Source organism: Pleurodeles waltl, chromosome 2_2 (genome assembly GCF_031143425.1).
Source record: "Pleurodeles waltl isolate 20211129_DDA chromosome 2_2, aPleWal1.hap1.20221129, whole genome shotgun sequence".
Lineage (NCBI taxonomy): Eukaryota > Metazoa > Chordata > Amphibia > Caudata > Salamandridae > Pleurodeles > Pleurodeles waltl.
Genome location: NC_090439.1, coordinates 818,291,098 through 818,310,669, shown reverse-complemented (window position 1 = coordinate 818,310,669; position 19,572 = coordinate 818,291,098). Strand labels below are relative to the sequence as shown.

At 40.7% G+C, this 19,572-nt stretch overlaps 1 protein-coding gene across 3 annotated transcripts in view; it reads left to right on the top strand.

The window, feature by feature from the left end:
- The window catches only part of MMP16 (matrix metallopeptidase 16), a 483,190-nt gene that overhangs the window by 232,463 nt on the left and 231,155 nt on the right, over window positions 1-19,572 (top strand). For all 3 annotated transcript variants that reach the window (XM_069220442.1, XM_069220443.1, XM_069220444.1), the window contains exon 4: window positions 14,555-14,859. In XM_069220442.1, the coding sequence (XP_069076543.1) occupies window positions 14,555-14,859 (305 nt within the window). The remainder of the gene's footprint in view (window positions 1-14,554; window positions 14,860-19,572) is intronic.

Genomic DNA, 19,572 nt, shown 5'->3' with positions numbered 1-19,572 from the left:
GGTGGATTGGATTGGAATGAGGTGGATTGAATTGGATTGGAGTTTGGTGGGTTGGATTTGGGTGGTATGAATTGGAGTCGTATGGGTTGGATTGGAGTTGGTTGGATTGGAGTTGGTTGGATTGGAATAGGGCTGGAGTGGAGTGGGTTGGACTGGAGTGGGTGGATTGGACAGGAGTTGAGTGGATTAGACTGGAGTGTATTGTGGTGGGGTGAGGGGGTTTGGATTGGGGTGAGGTGTATTGGATTGGTGTAGGGTGGACTGGATTGTAGGTGGGTGGAATCTGGTGGGGTGGATTGTATTGGGGTGGATTGGGATAGAGTAGGGTGGATTTGGTGAGGTGGATTAAATTGGGGTGAGGTGAGATGGATTGGATTAGAAGGTTTTTTTTTTAGGATTTGAGTGGGAAAGGGTGGAGTGGGGCAGGATGGAGTGGGGCAGGCTGTTTTGGATTAAAGTGGGACAGATTGGACTGGGACAGATTGAAATTGATTGAAATAAGCCAGGTTGGTTTGGATTGACGTGGGGCAGGTTGGTGTGGGACAGATTGTTTTGGATTGGAGTGGGATAAATTGTATTTGACTGGAATGGGGCAGCTTGATTTGGATTGGAGTGGAGCATATTGTTTTGGATTGAAATGTGACAGAATGGAGTGAGACAGATTGTTTCAGATTGGAGTGAGGCAGTCTGGAGTGGGGCAGACTATTTTGGATTAGAGTGGGGCAGATTGGAATTGGGCAGATTGGAGTGGGGCAGTTTGTATTAGGAGTGGATTGGATTGGGGTGGATTTGTTTGGTGGGTGGATTGGATAGGAATGGATTGGACTGGATTGGATGGGAGTGAGGTCAATTGGGATGTTGTGGAGTGGATTGGATTGGGGTGAGGTGGTTGGATTGGACTGGGGTGCATTGTTTTGGATTGGAGTAGAGCAGATTGGAGTGGGGTGGATTGGAACTGGACAGATTGTTTTGGATTGGAGTGGGGCACACTAGAGTTGGGCAGATTGTTTTGAATTGGGTGAGGAAGATTGGTTTGGGGTGGATTCAAGTAGGACAGATTGTTTTGTTTTGGATTGGGGCAGATGGTAGTGGAGTGGATTGGAGTGGGGCAGATTGTTTTGGATTAAAATGGGACAGTTTGGAGTGAGGTGCATTAGAGTGGGGCACGTTGTTTTTAGTACATTGGTTCAGATTGTTTTGGATTGCAGTGGGGCAGATTGCAGTGGGGAATATTATTTGGGATTGGGGCAGATTGGAGTGGGGCAGATTGTTTTGGATTGGAGTGGGACAGGTTGTTTAGGATTGGAGTGGGGAAGATTGGAATTGGGTGGATGAAATTAGGGAAGATTGCTTTGGATTGGAGTAGGGCAGATTGTTTTGGAGTGGTGCAGATTGTTTTGGATTAGAGTGAGGAAAATTGGAGTGGGACAGATTAGATTGGGGGATGGGAAGATAGGAGTGGGGTGGGTTTGAGTAGATTGGTTTGGGGTGAGTGGTTTGGATTGGATGGGATTGGAGTGAGGTAAGGTGGGGTGGATTGGATTGAATTGGGGTGGATTGTAGTGGGGCAGATTGGAGTGGGGTGGATTGGGGTCTACTGCACAATTATGTTTTAAAGCAGTGGTCTCCAACCTTTTCTGTAGTGAGAGCTACTTCTCATCTGAGAAAATACCTGTGAACTACTGCAGGCTAAGCAACTCACACATTGTTACCAGATGCACCCACATCCAACTTAAGTGACTTTAAGCCTAAGGTCCACAGAGCCAGATACTATTGTTTGAACAAGGTACTTTGAGTAGGGGCACTATGTCAGGGCTGCCATATGTGACAGTGAGAGCGTGATCTTTGGGGATGTATGAACATTTGTGTGTATGAATGGGATATATGTGCACGAGTAACTGAGGGACTGTGTTATGTGTACTTGTGGCACATCACATACCTTTCTCAACATGTGTCACTGTCACATGTATAACACAAATGGGAGACATTTAAAGTATAGAAAAATGTTCAGCAATGTTCAGAATATGAAAAAGATTCTGCCCTTTAACTTTCTCCCACTTCAAACAATAGCTGTATTTTTCACTAATAAATATGGCACTGTGTTGAGAAAATTAAACTGAAGTGTTAACTTTGTTTGTAAGGATTCCATACAATTCATCATTTAAATACATTTTTACCCATTTCCAAGTGCCACTTTTACAAACTCCAAGCATCTTGCACCCATTGGCCTGTAGACGTGGTGCCGTATTTATAACAGAAAAAAATATTTGTTTAAAAGAGAGGAATTTTAAGTGAAGAAACATGCTTCATAAACATTAAGATGTAATTGGCTTAACTGAAAGTGGAGAAAGACATTAAGACTTAATGTTTCATAGGAAAAGTTTTCTTCACTTTACATTTCTCCCATTTGTAAAGAAAAATATTGTTTTTCAGTATTAAATATGACTCGGGGTCTCCTGGTCACTAGGAGAAAAAGGCTTGATGCTTGTAAATGTGACACATCGAAATGGGGGAAATTAAAATGAAGATTTAATCATTAAAGTAACTTTTTGTTTTAATTTTCTCCCATTTAAAAGCATTCAGAAACATAATTTTGTTCTCACGCTCAAATATTGATTTGACAAAGGCTTTTATTTAGGACAATGCGTCAGTTCTCACCTTTGTGTCCCAGCCTGTTGTTATATCTCTCTGCTCATTGCTCATTATCAGGCTGTGCTGTCTGCAGCCTGATGATAATATGGTAAAGTAAACACATCCTTCCCTGAACTTTAACAGAAAAATGTGACCCATGCTTATTTTAAAATGAACTCCAGGCTGGGAGCTACTCCGAGGGTGTCTGGGAGCTACTGGGAGCTCATGATCAACTGGTTGGAGACTACTGTTGTAAAGCATCATTTCAGAAATTACATATATTAAATAAACAATTACGCTTTGCAATATTTTAAACAAGTTAATTATCTTTTAAAAAGAGCACCCACGAGCAAAAAAATAAAGGAAACATGAGTGGAAAGTGAGAAAAGATGACTTGGCAAAATGAAAAAAAGTTAGCTATAAAAAATACAAGTTTGCAATTTTGTTTGTCCTGTTTGGCACGTTTTTGGCAGTCAAAAACCTTCTGTTTGCAGGGCACTAGAAGTTAAAAGGAACAAAATAATACCTTGATAACTCTGGGGGCACCGAACGGACACTGATTAAGGTGAATCAATCAGTGATTGGTCCCTGCTCCACAGAGAGGAATGGAAATGATCCTAGGCTTGCAGTGATGAATTACGTCACTGTAATGAAGGTTGTCACACAAGCCAACAAATGGTCAGTGACAAGCAGGCTCTAAGACCTTTACTGTACACAACACAGTCTTGCAAGCAAGACACATACACTAGACTCTGCAGTCACAGGCTCAACTCTAAAAATAACCTGTATCAAAAAATCTTCATAGTAGTTGTAAATTGGCCCCATTGCTGTGAGACGCAGTGGGTGGATTTCTGCTAGTGGGCGGCAGTCTCCCAGCATGCCCTTTGCTTCATCCCCTGTGCTTGAAACCCACCCAAACAGACGTAATTTGTTTGTTTTTTTTCCTTCCAATGATACACCGTTCATGGGCTCCTGACCGTACCTATTCTCCATCCCTCACCCTGTCATCCTTCCAGTTCTATACCATATTTACAATGTACCTGGAGTCTTTTTCTATTAACAGTATGTGCTGCATTTCATGGGTGAGACATCCTGTGATATGGAGATTCTTTAGTCATCTGAGCCAGTGGGAGGAAAACCTTAACATAAGGAAAGCCACCCACCCCCACCCGAATAGATAGTAAACTATTGTACATTAGCCTTGTGTTGAAAATTGAAGCATAGTTATTCTTTTCGACCGATGTCTCTTGTAAACTATTTTCCTTCCTCCGGGTAGTTCCTTAGTAAGGCAAGGAAGAAGCAACATATTTTCAAATTGCTGTGTCCTTGAATAATGTCAAGAACAGTATAAGATAATATATCAGCTATTTATGTCTAAGTGAGTTATAAAATTGCCATAGCACATAATTTATTATGTAGTATGGACAAATAATTGATTGAACATTAATGATTGATTCTTGTGATATGTTCTTTAGACGTCCATTTGTAATTTCCCTTTCAGCCCGCCACGTGGTTGTCTTTGGAGGCGCAATTTGATTACAGAAAAGAGCCATGGATCATTTATTTTAATGTATGTGCATCATGTGTAAAATCACAGCACTGCAGCACTGTCAGGCTACATTCCAAATTAATCGTGTTTCCTGCTCTAGCTGCATTGCAATCGTGTCTTTCATAGATGTTTGGACGAAGGCTGTATATTTATGCTGCGGGCCTGTTCGTTCGTCACTTCATAAATTCGTCATACATAAGAGCGATGCTCACAGTGTGCACAGCTAGGTCGAAGACTATACATTTCCTCCTTGGAAATAGCGGTCATTGGGGTAGTGGTATTATACCTTGAAACATAGAGAATTATAATTAGGTTATCAAATTCTATTATTGTGAGTACTCTATTGTGCTTCATTTTTTTGAATATTTATGAAGTGTCGGTGGCAAAGTACTAATCTTCAAAGTCTATGTCTGTTATAGACAGCCTAATTGTAATGTAAAGGTCTCGGTAGTGCTGTTTCTTTAGTACTAACATTTTGAAGGAGGAAGAAAGTGCCACTTAAGAGATGAAGGCCTAGATTTTAGAAGGCCTAGCGCCTCCTTGCGCAAGATTAGTGTAACTTTTTATGGGGCTCAATGAGGCATATACATTGCGCCACTTTGTAACCCCTTGTACCACATTAGGCCTGCGCCAGACATAATGTATGCAAGGGAGCGTTCCCCCTTTAGGGGGACTGCAAAAATGGCGCAGTAGAATCTATGAGATTTAACTGCGCCATTTTTAGCAGCTATTTTTAACACCTGCACAGAGCAGGTGTTAAACAGGGCACACCATTGTTCTTAATGGGCACCTATGTACTTTACAGGATTAGCGCCAAGATTTTTGCCTCCAATCCTGCAATGTACAACAATAGCGTCAAAAAGTATGATGCTTTTGTCCCTAACCTCTGCCATGGTTCACCATATGATAAATATGGTGCAGACATGGTGGCGTTAGGGGGGCGCTAAGGGGCGCAAGAAAAGTGGGTCTGCATATAATGCACCAACACTTTTCTTAAATTTGGGCTGAAGATTTTACTTTAGAAATGGTGTTATCTGTCTTACTCATTGTGCGAGTAAAACATGTAGGACAGGAAGTGTCCTAGAAAGATTGCTACTTGATGCTTTTGCACATAGCATTCCAACACTGTTTTGTTGTATTACATAATTTGTGCTACAGTGCAATACAGTGCCAAACGCTAGATGGGCTATTATACAGATTCATTGCTTCATCAATTTTCTATTGAATTTAGGGCCATATGTACGAACACTTTTTCCCATAGACACAGAATGGGTAAAAACCTTTGCTACATCTGGCCCTTAGTCCCTTAATATCCTAATTGGTGTGCTACTCTTGGCATTACAGTTTAATGAAACTCAAAACATAAAAGGTATGCACATTCATGCACTATGCCTTCCTTACATTTATAAATCCAACAATGTACCATCCAGATGATGTAAGTTATACGTGTGATATTATAGCATACAATAGAATTGACAAAATAAAGGGGCTGACTTAGGGTTTGGTGGATGGTGTGTACGTTGATGGGATAGCAGAGGACATTGTCCCCACCATTCTGAGGGACCTCCACCAGCCAGATCTAGAGGTTGTCCCCCAGCCCTGCCATCCTGCAGTCCTCTCATAACATTGACAGGAACTACCGTCATACCAGTTCCTGTCAATGTTATAAAGGTTTGATAGACAGCACCATCAAACAGGACTGCTGCCTCAAACTTTCACACAGTTTTTACATTTTCATAAACAAATTCCCACTGTAGGAGTTTGTTTTTGAAAAATTAAATACTAAGGACCCCCACACTATGGGCGTTTTCTCCCAAGACATCAGGGTATTTTTGTTTTTTACTGTCCATTACCCCCAGGCTTTATCTGACAATGATGAAAAGTGAAAAAAAGAAACCATCAAATCACTCACTCTAAATTGGGTGGGCAGTTGAATGGCTAGCCTTTGACAACCTGTACTCTGTCAGGTTATTGGAGGACTATGTTGGCGATGGAACCAAAGTAGGGTTCGTCTTCAACATATCTTCCATCCACCCACCTCTAAATCGAGTGGGCAGACCGTGAGTTTGGCACTGAGGATACTCCTTCACCAATGTGATGGAGTACCTTCTCTACCAAACTCCAAATGCGCCCCATAGTGTTGTTATAACTGGTTATCAGACAAGCTGGCACTTACTGAGCAGGCTTGAAACTGAATTCTATATCATGCTGCTTTAGTTGGGCCAGCGAAAAGAAGCACAGCCATGTTGGTGCCTCTTTGTTAATGTTGAAAGTTGTGGGATACCAGTTATAAGTAAAAATAATTCCAACACATATAAATGTAAACACATTTGTTAATAATGAAAATACATAATCACTATTGTAGATTCTGTATGTTTCCTAAGTGTGACAAAAAAACATGGCTTTGAAAATTTCCTGAATTTGTTTCTGCTTCATTTAATTGTTTTACTCTTTATCTAATCTGAAAATTGTTGATAGCTCCAGGTGTTCTACATTTTTCTTCACGCAATCAGTCAGTACTGGATGGTACTTACCTTTTACTGCCTACGTTGGGCCCTAATGACTGTTCCCTTCTTTCAATGATTTGGCACTTAATGTAATGCACTTATATATTACCTATTATTGCTACCCTTGCTGCACCTGCCTTACAATTCATCTTTTAATAGCAGTTTATATTACCATGCTCGATTACTACAAATCGATCTACACTGGCCTGCCAACTCAAAAGCTATCCAAGCTCCAAAACGTGAAACCCCATGAGACCAGGCTCATGTTTGATGCAAGAAGCTCGGACTATCCCTCTTTTCTTTAAAACCATTATTAGCTACCCATCAAGCAATCAAAACATGTAGTGCAAGACTCGACCCCTCACACACAAGCCATCAATGGCCAAACCCCACCATACCTACTTAAAGTCTCAGCACCATCAGTCTCTTTAGATTGGCACAGAAAATAAACTTGTTATCCATCAAGCCAGAGTCATGTGATTTGCAAGCATTTGCAGGACTGTACACATTGAATGCCCTTCCTCAACACCTGAGATCTAAAGAAGATGTACTTTAATTCTGTAAGTGACTGAAGAGCCACCTCTTCAAATTACCCCTTGGCAATGGGCACATTCACCACATTGATTCTCCAGCTTTACTGATGCACAGACATAGCAAACCCTCTTATACTCATGCAATGCTCTCCTGAAATATACATTAGTCTGGTCCTTATCACTTTAGAATCTGATGACCTGTGTAGAATACTTTTGACTCTCCTCTAAGCCTTAACCATCTCTCAGAATGTTCCTATATAGTCTTGTGGATGTTTGTCCCAGACTCCCATCATCTCTTCCTGGTTGTAGCTTCCCAAAAGGCACAACTTACAAACTATGGGTTGGTATGGTGCTGTGTCAGCTACTTTTACTGACCTTCCAAGAGATCTACATTAGACATCATTGATAAACCAGCAGAATTCACCATGTAATCCTCCATCACACCCAAAGTGTTCTGAGTAGGTTTTCTGTAGTTTGTTCCACTAAGTAAGAAGCATTTGCAAAGGCAACAGGTCTGCCTCATTGTTGGGAGAAGTGTTTGGTAACATTTGAATGACTTTGGCCCTCATTACAAGTCTGGCAGTCCTACGACCGCCAGACTCACGGTGGAGGTTGCACTGCTGCCAATGCAGTGGTCCAACAGCCACATTATGACCAAGGCAAAAGCACCACAGTCCGACCACCGGCACCACCACTTTTTCACCAGCCAATGGCCTGGCAGTGCCAGAAGTCTTAATCTGCCAGGGCAGCACTAGGAATTATGACTCCCGTGTCTGCCAGCTTTTGAATGGCTGGTCCACCACCATGCGAAGGCTGGTGGAGACAGCTTGCTGGGGGGGCCCATGGGGTCCCTTCATTGCCCATGCACCTAGCATGGGCAGTGAAGGGACCCTAATGAGCATCCCCGTTGTGCCTTTCACTACCTGAATTATAGGCAGTGAAAAGCGCAACGGGTGCTGTCGCACCTGATGCACCACAGCATTGCCACCGGCTCGATTACGAGCCAGCGTCAATGTTGTGGGTAGTTTCCCGCTAGGCCAGCGGGTAGAAACTCATAATAGGGCCAGTGGATGGAAGACATTACTGGCGGTCTTCCGACCTAATGAGTTTGGCGGGCAGCCTCTGACGCCCGCCAAACTCATAATGATGCCCTATTTGTTTGTTGACCCCAGCTGTGCTAGAAAGAAAATCCCGAAATAAGGTAACATCTTGGCCTACAATAATGTGGAAGGCAGTTTTAGAGTGCCTTTGTTGAAGAGACTGCATTTTAAGAGTTAATCTCTAACTTCAGTAAAGAGTCTTATGAAAATAAGACAGAAGATTAAATTTGTTTTGTAGGCAGTGAACCTACAAGGTGTACATGTGAAAATATTGTATTGTAGATCCTTTCCAGAATGAGCCTGTATTTGTGTTGCATCTTTAAGAAAGCCAGTGGATTAACATGTCTGCTTTGTGAACATGAAAATGTTATCATGAAAGCAAAGTGAAATAAATTAATGCACAAGGGTGATTAATAAATATCAGTGGGTCTTCGTGACCCAGTTAGACATCCAAACAGCACACACATCTTCAACAAAAAAACATAAAACAGCAGTTCAAATGACATTGTGTGAGCTAAGTGAATATATCAAAGAACAAACACTGGCTTGCAATTACACAGGCAAAGTAAGGCTATTTGATATCCTATGACCAAACAGCAAGACATTGAGACAATGAATGTAGAGGCCTTGAAAAACAGCCTATCCAAGTGATGACAAACAAACAAATGAAAGCTAATCTCCATACCTTTTCTTGTTTTACTTTTTTGAAGAATTTGTGCAATGGGGTCTGCCTCCACTAAATCTGTAGACAGATCTAAAAAAAGCATTAATAAATTAATATAATATAGAAATGTATCTATAGATTCAGAATTGTTTCCTCACAGTTTTGTGATAGCTGAGATGTAATTGTGGAAATTCATCATCCAATGAACATGGATGTAAACAGCTTCCTGGTGATCTCAAAAGACAAAGATTTCAACAATAAATGTGAATTTGTATTACACCAAGAGTCATTGTGCTCATGGTTTTGATGTAATTACTGTCAAGGAATGGCTCACCACTTTCATTACATCACAGCTTTATTATATGACCCCTATTTCTACTTCTGTTTGTGTTGTATTGCACACTTGTGCAAGACCCAGCTTCAACACAGAAGTCCAGATGTACAAAGCAGCAGACCACACGTAGTGGCAGCAAATGATGCACCGTTTTTTGACTGTTCTGTAATTTTGCTATGCATTCTATGTACTAATAAATGATATTGCAAAATTTCCAATCACAACGGATCACACAACATAATTAGGAAGATCATTATTTGTGACAGCCTTTCGATTGGCTACAAACACAAAGATGGTGGCCTGGCCTTTGCCTTCCTAAATGGCAACCTTTTTTTAAAGCTGCTCATGTCCCTTAATTGAATAAGTGTTGCATTAAAATACAGTTTTGGGGGGGAACATATCTAGGGAGAGGAGACAGTGGCCTTCTGATTGACTGCCTACTTCCCCTTGTCCACCCTACAAGACTCCTGAAGGAGTGTGACCAGCTTCACCTTTGCAAATCAATTACCACTTCCTTTGATGTGTTGGTAAATTTCAGTGGAAGGCAGCTGCATCTATATTTTATGCTTAATCATTCAAACCCTTTTGTGATTTGGATAGACTTTCCCTAATATCATCACAGGGTTAGTACTTTAACAGACACCATTTTCAGTCACAAATCCTGTCATTTTGTTAATTCTACATCTGGTCCAGAGAGTACTAAACCCATAATCTGAACAGTGATCCATTTGAGCATCAGTTTCACAAATGATGGCTACGTGTACGCAGTGTGTCCTTCATTTAGCTTTTACAATTCTAAAATGCCCTCATTGTTCTAGTACTGAATGTCAAATAAGTTGAAAAATGAAAGAAGCCTGTTTAAATATTTAGACTAAAACTTTCACATCAATAATGCTACCTTTCGCTGATTTAGCATGTTTTAAGTTTAAACATAGAATAGTAAAATTCCATAGTTTTTTTCATTAAACCTATCAAAATATGCTATTGTTTTATTTTGAAATAAAACTATTACAACAATCAATCTTGAATTATTAACAAAAACATCTCTAAATCACCACACTGAACAATAAACTGTGTACCTTTCATTAATTACATTGTCAACAGAAAAATTCACCAACAAAATATTGCTGTTAGCCTACTTTCTTAAAAGCAAGTTGAATAGCTTCAAATTTCTAAAATCTGATAGTTTTTCCATTCCATTTTGTTAGGGCTACCACAATTAGATAGCGCTATAGATTGATTTAATTACAGTGCCCCAGCCAGTATTTAAAATACGCCTTTGCATGTAAGATCACAATTTACTAAGGTTTTGCTCTGGTGCTTTAACGGTGCAAAGTGGTAGACTCAATCTGCTATTCGGGGCAAAAGCGTCGTGTTGGAACAGAGAACTTTTCTCAGGCAAAAAAAAAACACTTTATGTTGCTTTACTCAAGGACGCGTTATAGGGGTGAATCAGCACAAACACCCAAAGGTTTGGCACAAACCTTAGGGGAATTGTTAGAAGCCCCTTGTGCCTCCTTGCCCATACTAGCAGCATTTTTTAATGCTAATATGGCGTTCAAGAGGCATTTTCATCTCGCCATATTTACAAAGTGGCACAATTCATGCATTGCGCCACTTTGTAAACCCTTGCGCCACATTATACGCTAAAGGCAGAAGATACAAAGAATGAGAAATATGGTGAATTTTCCTTCAAACTGGCACAGTGTGTGGGCTCCAATGTACAGCACACTTCCAGTGGGTTGGAATCTTCTGCCTAGGTCTACACACTGGAGTTTGTAGGGGAAGGATATGCTTCCAGTACAATTCTAATTTTAGACTGCGCAAACTTGTCTATGTTCCATGTTGCAAGCCTGTGCATCGTGCAAGGCACTCTTTTCGTGCACTAGAACAGGGGAAAACACCATCCTGCAATCCTGCTGATACAAGCAACATGCCACCAGTAGCAGGCCAGTCCTTGTATGATGTGCTGTTATTCTTCTTTCACACAGTTTATGCTGCATTGTGTGAAGTCTTAGTAAACCTGGGCCCTTGTGTGAACATTTCGAACATTTGAAAACCCCCTTCTAAAGTCTATCTTGATATTCAGTGTCCAGGATTCAGATAATTTCATGTTTATGGAGATATTTGTACTAGTATGGCAATTAAGCTACGTTTATGCTTCCATTACATTAGATACAAACGATGGCCAAATGAGAGTGAGAAACATCTTTTCTAGTCATTTCATTTCCTGGGTGTGTATGGTGCTCCAGACATAAATAATAAATATCATTTCTGCATTAGCGTCCACTGAGGTTCTTAATGGGATACCTTCCAGTTCCATTTCTGACCTAAGCTACTTAAACAAATTATTATAAACTACTTTCAGATCTGTGTGCCCCAATCCCGAGCAAAGGAGTAGCCATTACATTTTCTCATGTGCTACAAAGCTGGCCAACTAGAGTTCAATGGAATCTGTACAAACGATTTAAAATCTTTTAACCCAGACAAAATGGTGGTTAAGGTGGTAGGTGTTCAGAAATTGATGTGACATCTAGGAATAGAAACATTGCTGCAAATAAAGAAAGTGGACCAGCTGCAGCCAAATAGCGCTGATTGAGGCAAAGAGTCAGAAACCTAATATTAGTTAAAAATTATACCCAAAGGTATTGTGGGTGAAGGCCACATTTACTAATTTTTAACACAACACAGGGTAGCAAGCAAAGTTTTCACACTGTGTTGCGTGAAATGGAGAGATCCAAAATGCTCCATATTTACAAAGATATGGAGCATTTCTGCTCGCTCCTTGCATTGGCACTCTGTGCACCATAGTGCAAAGGTGCCTGTGTTACAGGCAGGATTGCTTTTGTGCAGAAAGGCATACCTTCCTTTTTCCCTCACTGTGTTACGTATTGAAGTAGATGCTCTAAGTATGATGGGGAAGCCCAGACGTGTGTCCCATGTTTTCAGTGCCACAAGACTCGAGCAACTGATAAATAGGCCTAATCCAGTGTGGGGTTGCTAGTGTCTGGTCTGGAAGGGACCTGGTCTCACAATTTAGGCCACACTCTTTCCTATAGGAGCGGAACCAATACTGAATTGTATATGACTTGTCTCTGTTTAAAGTGGTAAGTTCTCTCTGTGTCACGTAGTAGAACCTTACTGTCTCAGTGACCATCCTTGCCAGCGCTCTTTTTTGGTCTCAGCTGCAGACACCTTTAGCTTTTGCTGTCTGTAAACAGATCTATTTTTCCGATTCTTAACATGCAATTAAAGTGGGCTTTGATTCAGCCCCTGCTCATAATTGGATGACTTTACTGTCCCACAAAGTTGTCTCTTTTGAGTTGATGGCTTTTCTCACAATTTATGTGTTTGACCAGCCCAGATGCATTTCAGTTGCACAATTTTCTTGTAGGTTGTCATACAACCTTCTACTAATAATATTATCTGCATTCAGGGAAATACTTTTTATCTTTTAATTAAGCACTCCAAAGGAGCATATGTATTTTTGCTGTCTCCCCTGTGTTCTTCTTACCCTTCACTTCCCCCACCCACATGGTCTCCATATTGCTTCCACCACAGTATGTTTGTTTGCTTTCTTTTATTACTATTCCCCACACTACTCTAATGCTCCCCCACACGCCCCACTTGACATTCCCTTGCGATGCCCTTCTGACAACTGATTTTGAATTCTTTTGATGTTTTGGCATCTGTGGCACTGGTAGCAGTTGTTCATCTTACAATGGTCAAAAAGCATTTCAATATGGCTTCCCTGCAAATGCACAAGAACCCACATTTTCAGCAGGCACCTGGGAATGAGTTTCTATATTTAAATAAATCCCATTAAAAAATTCATGCTGGCCATCGTAAACTGTGTTTGTGAAAATATTACATAAACTATGATGCATCCTTATGTGGTGCATCCGCATGTACACTAGCTATCTATCCCATAAAGCATTTGTCAGATGCAGTAGGTTTCACTGCCAAGACCTAAAGATTTGTCAAAGCTTCTTTAGGTTTGAAGTTTATCAGAGGCCCTGCAGGAATAGCTCCACCCTCTCCACTAGGATGACCATGTAGCAGCTCTTTTCTGGCATTTGCAGAAAATATAGGAAATCGGTGCCTTTGCTGTCGCGTATACATCCGTATTTCTTCTGTGTGGGTGGCATTCTGTCATTGGGACTTCTCGTGCGATGTAAAATGTTGTTTGTGGGGGCACTGCAGTTCCCAAGACACATAAAATACAAATGTGTGGCTATGACTGCCATGAAAAAAAAGGACGATTAACGAGCTGCCAAACATTTAAGGAACACCTGGACGCGTGTGTTTTAAGTCATGCCCATGCTAATTATAGTTTAATTTTTCAGGAACTAGATCTGACAAGGCAGACTTCAAAGAGAGCCTGAATCATTATGGGGCTAGCCAAGCACATGTACGTTCTGCTGATGTAAGGCCAGCGGGTTTGGCCATTGCAGAATTGGCTCTCTGCTTTGCCGGCGTTAATGAGCTGGGTTCTGTATTTAATGCGATAGCAGAAAGGCACCTTGTATTTCCTCGAACTGAGAACCCATCGTGCCGAGGCCCTGCTGCCTGTACAAAGATAATTTTTTGGTGAGCGCGTCTTTAACTTTCTTTGCTTTATCGCGTTGCCCTTTAATCAAGTGCACTGCACTTTCAAAATTGGTACAGTTTTATTTCGGGAATCTGTCACAGCAATTGCATCCGAAAGATATGATGCCAATTTACTTTTCTATTTTTTTATGGTTTTGGAAGCTGTACAATTAAGGGAATCTTTTTGCCACCATGTGTAAGTAAATTGTACTGTTTTAAAGAAACGTTAGTTCCTTTGCGCAACCACTAGCCATTATGCAATGTTAAAACGCTGCTCGGGTTGTTCATGCTTTCTGAGGTATTAAATAATCAAAAATCAAATCTTTGTTTAGGAAGCAGTTTCACCGTATATCAAGAGACCTCCATCACTACTGCATTCCCATCCCTTGCCCTGCGCTGTCAGTCTGGCCAGCCTTTTAGTATGAATGAGATCAGCCCCACAGAGACATACTGGACAGTCAGCAGACAAAGTTACAAATAAATGTTATGGGGTGTTGCACGATCGAGAAAAAAGGTTTGCTGTAATTTGTTTAGGATGAAATTATAAATGTAATAAAGAAATTTTAATCCTTAAAAGTAGCATTTTTAAGTAAACGCAAATGAATTTTAGATTGTTCACTGACCATCATTTTTCTTTTCATTTCAGCATAAAAAACGTCACTCCCAAAGTTGGTGATGCGGAAACCCGTAAAGCCATTCGCCGTGCCTTCGATGTGTGGCAGAATGTAACGCCTTTGACTTTTGAAGAAATACCCTTCAGTGAAGTAGAACACGGCAAACGGGACGTGGACATAACAATCATTTTTGCTTCAGGCTTCCATGGAGACAGTTCTCCCTTCGATGGGGAGGGAGGATTTTTGGCACATGCTTATTTTCCTGGACCTGGAATAGGGGGCGACACACATTTTGACTCAGATGAGCCTTGGACGTTAGGAAACCCTAACAATGATGGTAAGATATCTTTTGAATTTGGCCTCAGTACCTAAACATTTGAACTTATGTCTCTATTTTCCGAATATTTGTCATGCGTTTAGCACTGCATTATGAAAAATATTGATTTAAAATACTTCACCAAACTATGAGACTGTTCATTCTTTTTAAATAACTTATTTTTTCCATCCTCGTCATAACACTGATGACTAATCTGGCTTTGAGGCAATACTAAACTCACAACCATGTTATATTATGATGCATGAAGAAAAGTGTGAGAGTGTTTGAGTGAAGAAATAACATGATTATCAATCCACTTCACCCTTTTGCTGACAGTCCTTTTCTCCCTCAAGAGCCAAGCCTTTTTTTGGCTATTTGGGGCAGTTCGCGCTTAGGCCCTCATAACGTTATGTCCACAGAAGCTACCCACACCAAATTTGCATCCTTTTTTTCTAACATCCTAGAGATTCTAGAAGTATCCAGACCTTGTGGGTTCCCCTGAAGGAGGCCAATAAATTAGCCAAAAATACAGCAAAAATGTATGTCTTTTTAAAAAAACATGGGGAAAAAAGGCTGCAGAAGAAGGCTTGTGGTTTTTCCCCTGAAAATGGCATCAACAAAGGGTTTGTGGTGCTAAAATCATCAGCTTTCATGAACAGACAGACTTGAATCAGAAATCCAAATTTTTCAACACAATTTTGGCATTTGGGACATACCCCATTTTTACTATTTGTTATGCTTTCAGCCTCCTTCCAGTTAGTGACAGAAATGGGTGTGAAACTAATGCTAGATCCCAGAAAGCTAAACATTTCTGAAAAGTAGACACAATTCTGAATTCAGCAAGGGGTAATTTCTGTAGATCCTGGAACGGTTTTCTACAGAAAATAACAGCTGAAATAAACAAATATTGAAATTGAGGTAAAAAAAGCAAACATTCTCCACGTTTTACTCTGCAACTTTTCCCTGCGATGTCAGATTTTTCAAAGCAATATACCATTACGTCGGCTGGACCCTTCTGGTTGAGGGTATATATAGGGCTTGTAGGTTAATCAAGAACCCTAGGTACCCAGAGCCAATAAATGATCTGCACCTTGCAATGGGTTTTCATTCTATACTGGGTATACAGCAGTTCATTTGCTGAAATATAAAGACTGAAAAACAGTTATCAAGAAAACCTTTGTATTTCCAAAATGGTCACAAGATCAGGTGTTGTGAAGCAGTGGTTATTTGCAAAACTCTGAATTCCGGGGTGCCCATACTAGCATGTGAATTATAGGGCATTTCTCAAATAGACGTCTTTTTTACACACTGTCTTACATTTGGAAGGATAAAATGTAGAGCAAGACAAGGGGCAATAACACTTGTTTTGCTATTCTGTGTTCCCCTAAGTCTCTTGCGTGGGTAGGCCTAATTCTTGCGACAGGAAATGCAACATGGACATATCACATTTTTACACTGAACTCTGACATGTTTCTTGCAAAGTGCCTAGCTGTAGATTTTGGCCTCTAGCTCAGTTGGCACCTAGGGAAACCTACCACACCTGCACATTAAAAAAATATATATATATGCCTGGTTTCTAGGGGTTTCTGCCCCCCCATCGAGGCAGATCAGCCTAATTATAATAGGCCGATCTCCCCCCGGGGGGGGCAGAAAAGGCCTAAAAATATTTCTCCCCCCTGGGGAGCGGCCCTTGCCCAAGGGGCCTCTCCCCTCATTCAATAATATAATATACAAAAAAAAATCCCTGGTGTCTAGTGGCTTCTGCCCCCCTTGGGGGCAGATTGACCTAATAAAAATAGGCCAATGTGCTCCCAAGGGGGGGCAGAAATGGCCTAAAAGCGATCTTGCTCCCCCCGGGGAGTGACCCTTGCCTAAGGAGTCGCTCCCCACATATTAAAAAATAAAATAAACAAAAGCAAAATATATCACTGGTGTCTAAGGGGGGCAGAAATGGCCTAAAAATAATTTGGGCCCCTGGGGAGCGGCCCTTGCCCAAGGGGCCGCTCCCCTCATGTCAATAACAACAACAAAAATCCCTGGTGTCTAGTGGTTTCTGCCCCCCTTGGCTAAGGGTTCGCTCCCCACATATAAAAAATAATAATAAACAAACAAAAAAAATGATCCCTAGTGTCTAGGGGGTTTTCGCCTACCGGGGGCAGGTCAGCCTGATTATATTAGGGGCAGAAATAGCCTCAAAATAATTTGCCCCGCTGGGGAGCAGCCCTTGCCCAAGGGGCCAATCCCCTCATGTCAATTACCAAAAAAAAAAAAAACTCACTAGTGTCTAGTGGGCATTTATGCTGCCCGATCGCATTGTGATCGGGCAGCAGAAATGCTGAGAAAGACATCAAAGGAAAGGAAACGCCTTTCCTTTCCTGTGATGCCTTTCTCAGACCCTCCACGGAGGGGCAGGCCTCTGATGAGGTCAGCATGCGAGCAGGTCCCAAGACGTAACCGTTACGTCCTTGGCTGCAAAGGTTTTAAAGAGCATTATATGCCCCAAACTTGTGCTACACTGGTGCCTAGTGTATTAAATATAAAGGGTAATGCATTTGTTATGCTTCAAAAACGTTAAATGAAAGAGAAATGTTAGACGCAGTTTGGACACTCCACGGTGTATTATTTTTATTATTGCAAAAATGTATAGTTTGTTAGTGAATAAATCGAAAAAATATGTGTATACCAGAGCTCTTTGCAGGGAAAATGTTATGCTCAGTTATATTTTACGTTATTTGCATATGCCTAGTGCCATTGTTCACAAACAGCAAACTTTCTCTTATCCCATCTCTCCCAGATACCCACGGTTATCTCTTAAATCAATTAGAACTACACTTCAATATCATTCACAAAATCATTTTATTTGCTTTAGCTTATAAATACATAGTGATTCATATCTTGCAAAGTTAAAAGAGCAAATTAGTAAAAGGTTAAAGAGAGACCTGTGCTATATGTTAAAAGAAATAATGTGTACACCTACCCTGTTCCCTTATACTTTAAAACATTTTTTAGGATGAAGTCATCATGTCCTGAAATGGCCACCACAACATTCCTCCTCATGTTGAGGCCAGCCAATCCGAGCGTGAGGTCCCCTGGGATTCATTTGAGCTTCTCAATCATGCAGGAGCAAGTCTGCTGGCAGGAAAATACACACCTTCGACCAATCAGTTTGCTCTATTATTCAAAGAGCTTGCCTGTGGGACTCCTGAGAGTCCTGCAGACTCAACCATCCAGGTATACATAAAATTTCTCAAAAACTGCTGAATGGACTTACACTAAGTCACATTTTCTGGGTAAAAATATAGCTTTCTGACAAATTTGGTGTAATTCCGTTCAGCCGTTTGGGCTGTAGCGCTGTTCAAAAATCCCCATAGAAATTACATGGAAAAATTGTGTTTTGGGACCCTGCCTTTTTTCTTGGCCCCCATTGACGGATCACCCGAAAACTTTCATGAAAGGAGCTGAGGTGGATGACCTGTTTGTTTTTTGGAACATTTGTGAAGAATCGTCAAACGCCAAAGTCATTAACAAATAAGTAGGTCCTGACTAATATATATGTATATCTATTATATGCTGTGAATTGTTTTCTTAAAATAGTTGCCTCCGGTATGTGTTGAGGAGTCTCAGCCTCTAAATTTTATTTTGATTAACCTCCTCTAGGCAGAAACACAAGGCCCTTACACATCGAAATAGTCAGGCTAGGATTTACATAATTTTATATTTACAAAATAACTGTGCACGCTGATTCCATTTCTTTGCAATAAATTAACATCCCGCTTGAAACCTCATAAACTTTGGATATAAATGTATTTAGCCAAATTTAGGTAACTAAATCATGACTTCAGTATATTTCTATTTTTACAGATACTCACAGTCCAGTTCCATATAGCAGAATCACTGAACATCCTTTTATCAGGGATATGATTTAAATCATACTTCCAGCGCAGGTTCTCAATTTATCAACAGTATTGATAGTATTATTTAACACACTCCCATTTTTACTGTGTACATTGCTGTGTCATACGAAATGCTGCACTCACAAAGTATACAATATTCAAAGGAGTGCAGTGAGAGAAAACTGACATTAGACGTTCTTCTGATGGATGATATTCCGTGCTTGCGGGGAAGAAAATGTTCCAGAGGTTCTTTTGTTCTACACCTATGCATTTTATGTTGTTAGTATGTTTGTGTGTTTGCACTATGAGCTGGGACACTTCTTCCAGTTCTCTTATCAAGAAGTTGTGCTTCTCTGTGCATTTCACACTGCTTTAACTAATCTCAGCAACCCTAAAGATTGTTTTTATACTTTTTCTATTTTTATGTCATGGGATTTATAAACAAACGCAAGTATAATTGGTGTGAGATTTCTTGCCCATACTCGAGATGCCGGCAATCTGTGACAGTCCGTTTTGCACCTATTCTACATTGCCACCAACAGTCAATCAAAGTGGTCTAACACAGGACCCTACTTCTGATTGGTTGAAAGTGTGGCCTATGAGGTTACTGACAAACTTACAGTTACGAAAATTCCATTTGCCCATTGTTTCACCAATATGTATAGATCCCTGAAATGTAACAATCACAATGCATGCAGCCAATCAGAATAGCAATGAGTAGGACGTACCTCCCTGGACATTCCCTTGCACTGCCTGGAGGCATAGACAGTCTTTTTCACAGGGGGGCCTTATCACATAAGACACTCACTGAAATTTCTAATTTAAGAAACGTCTGTGTCAC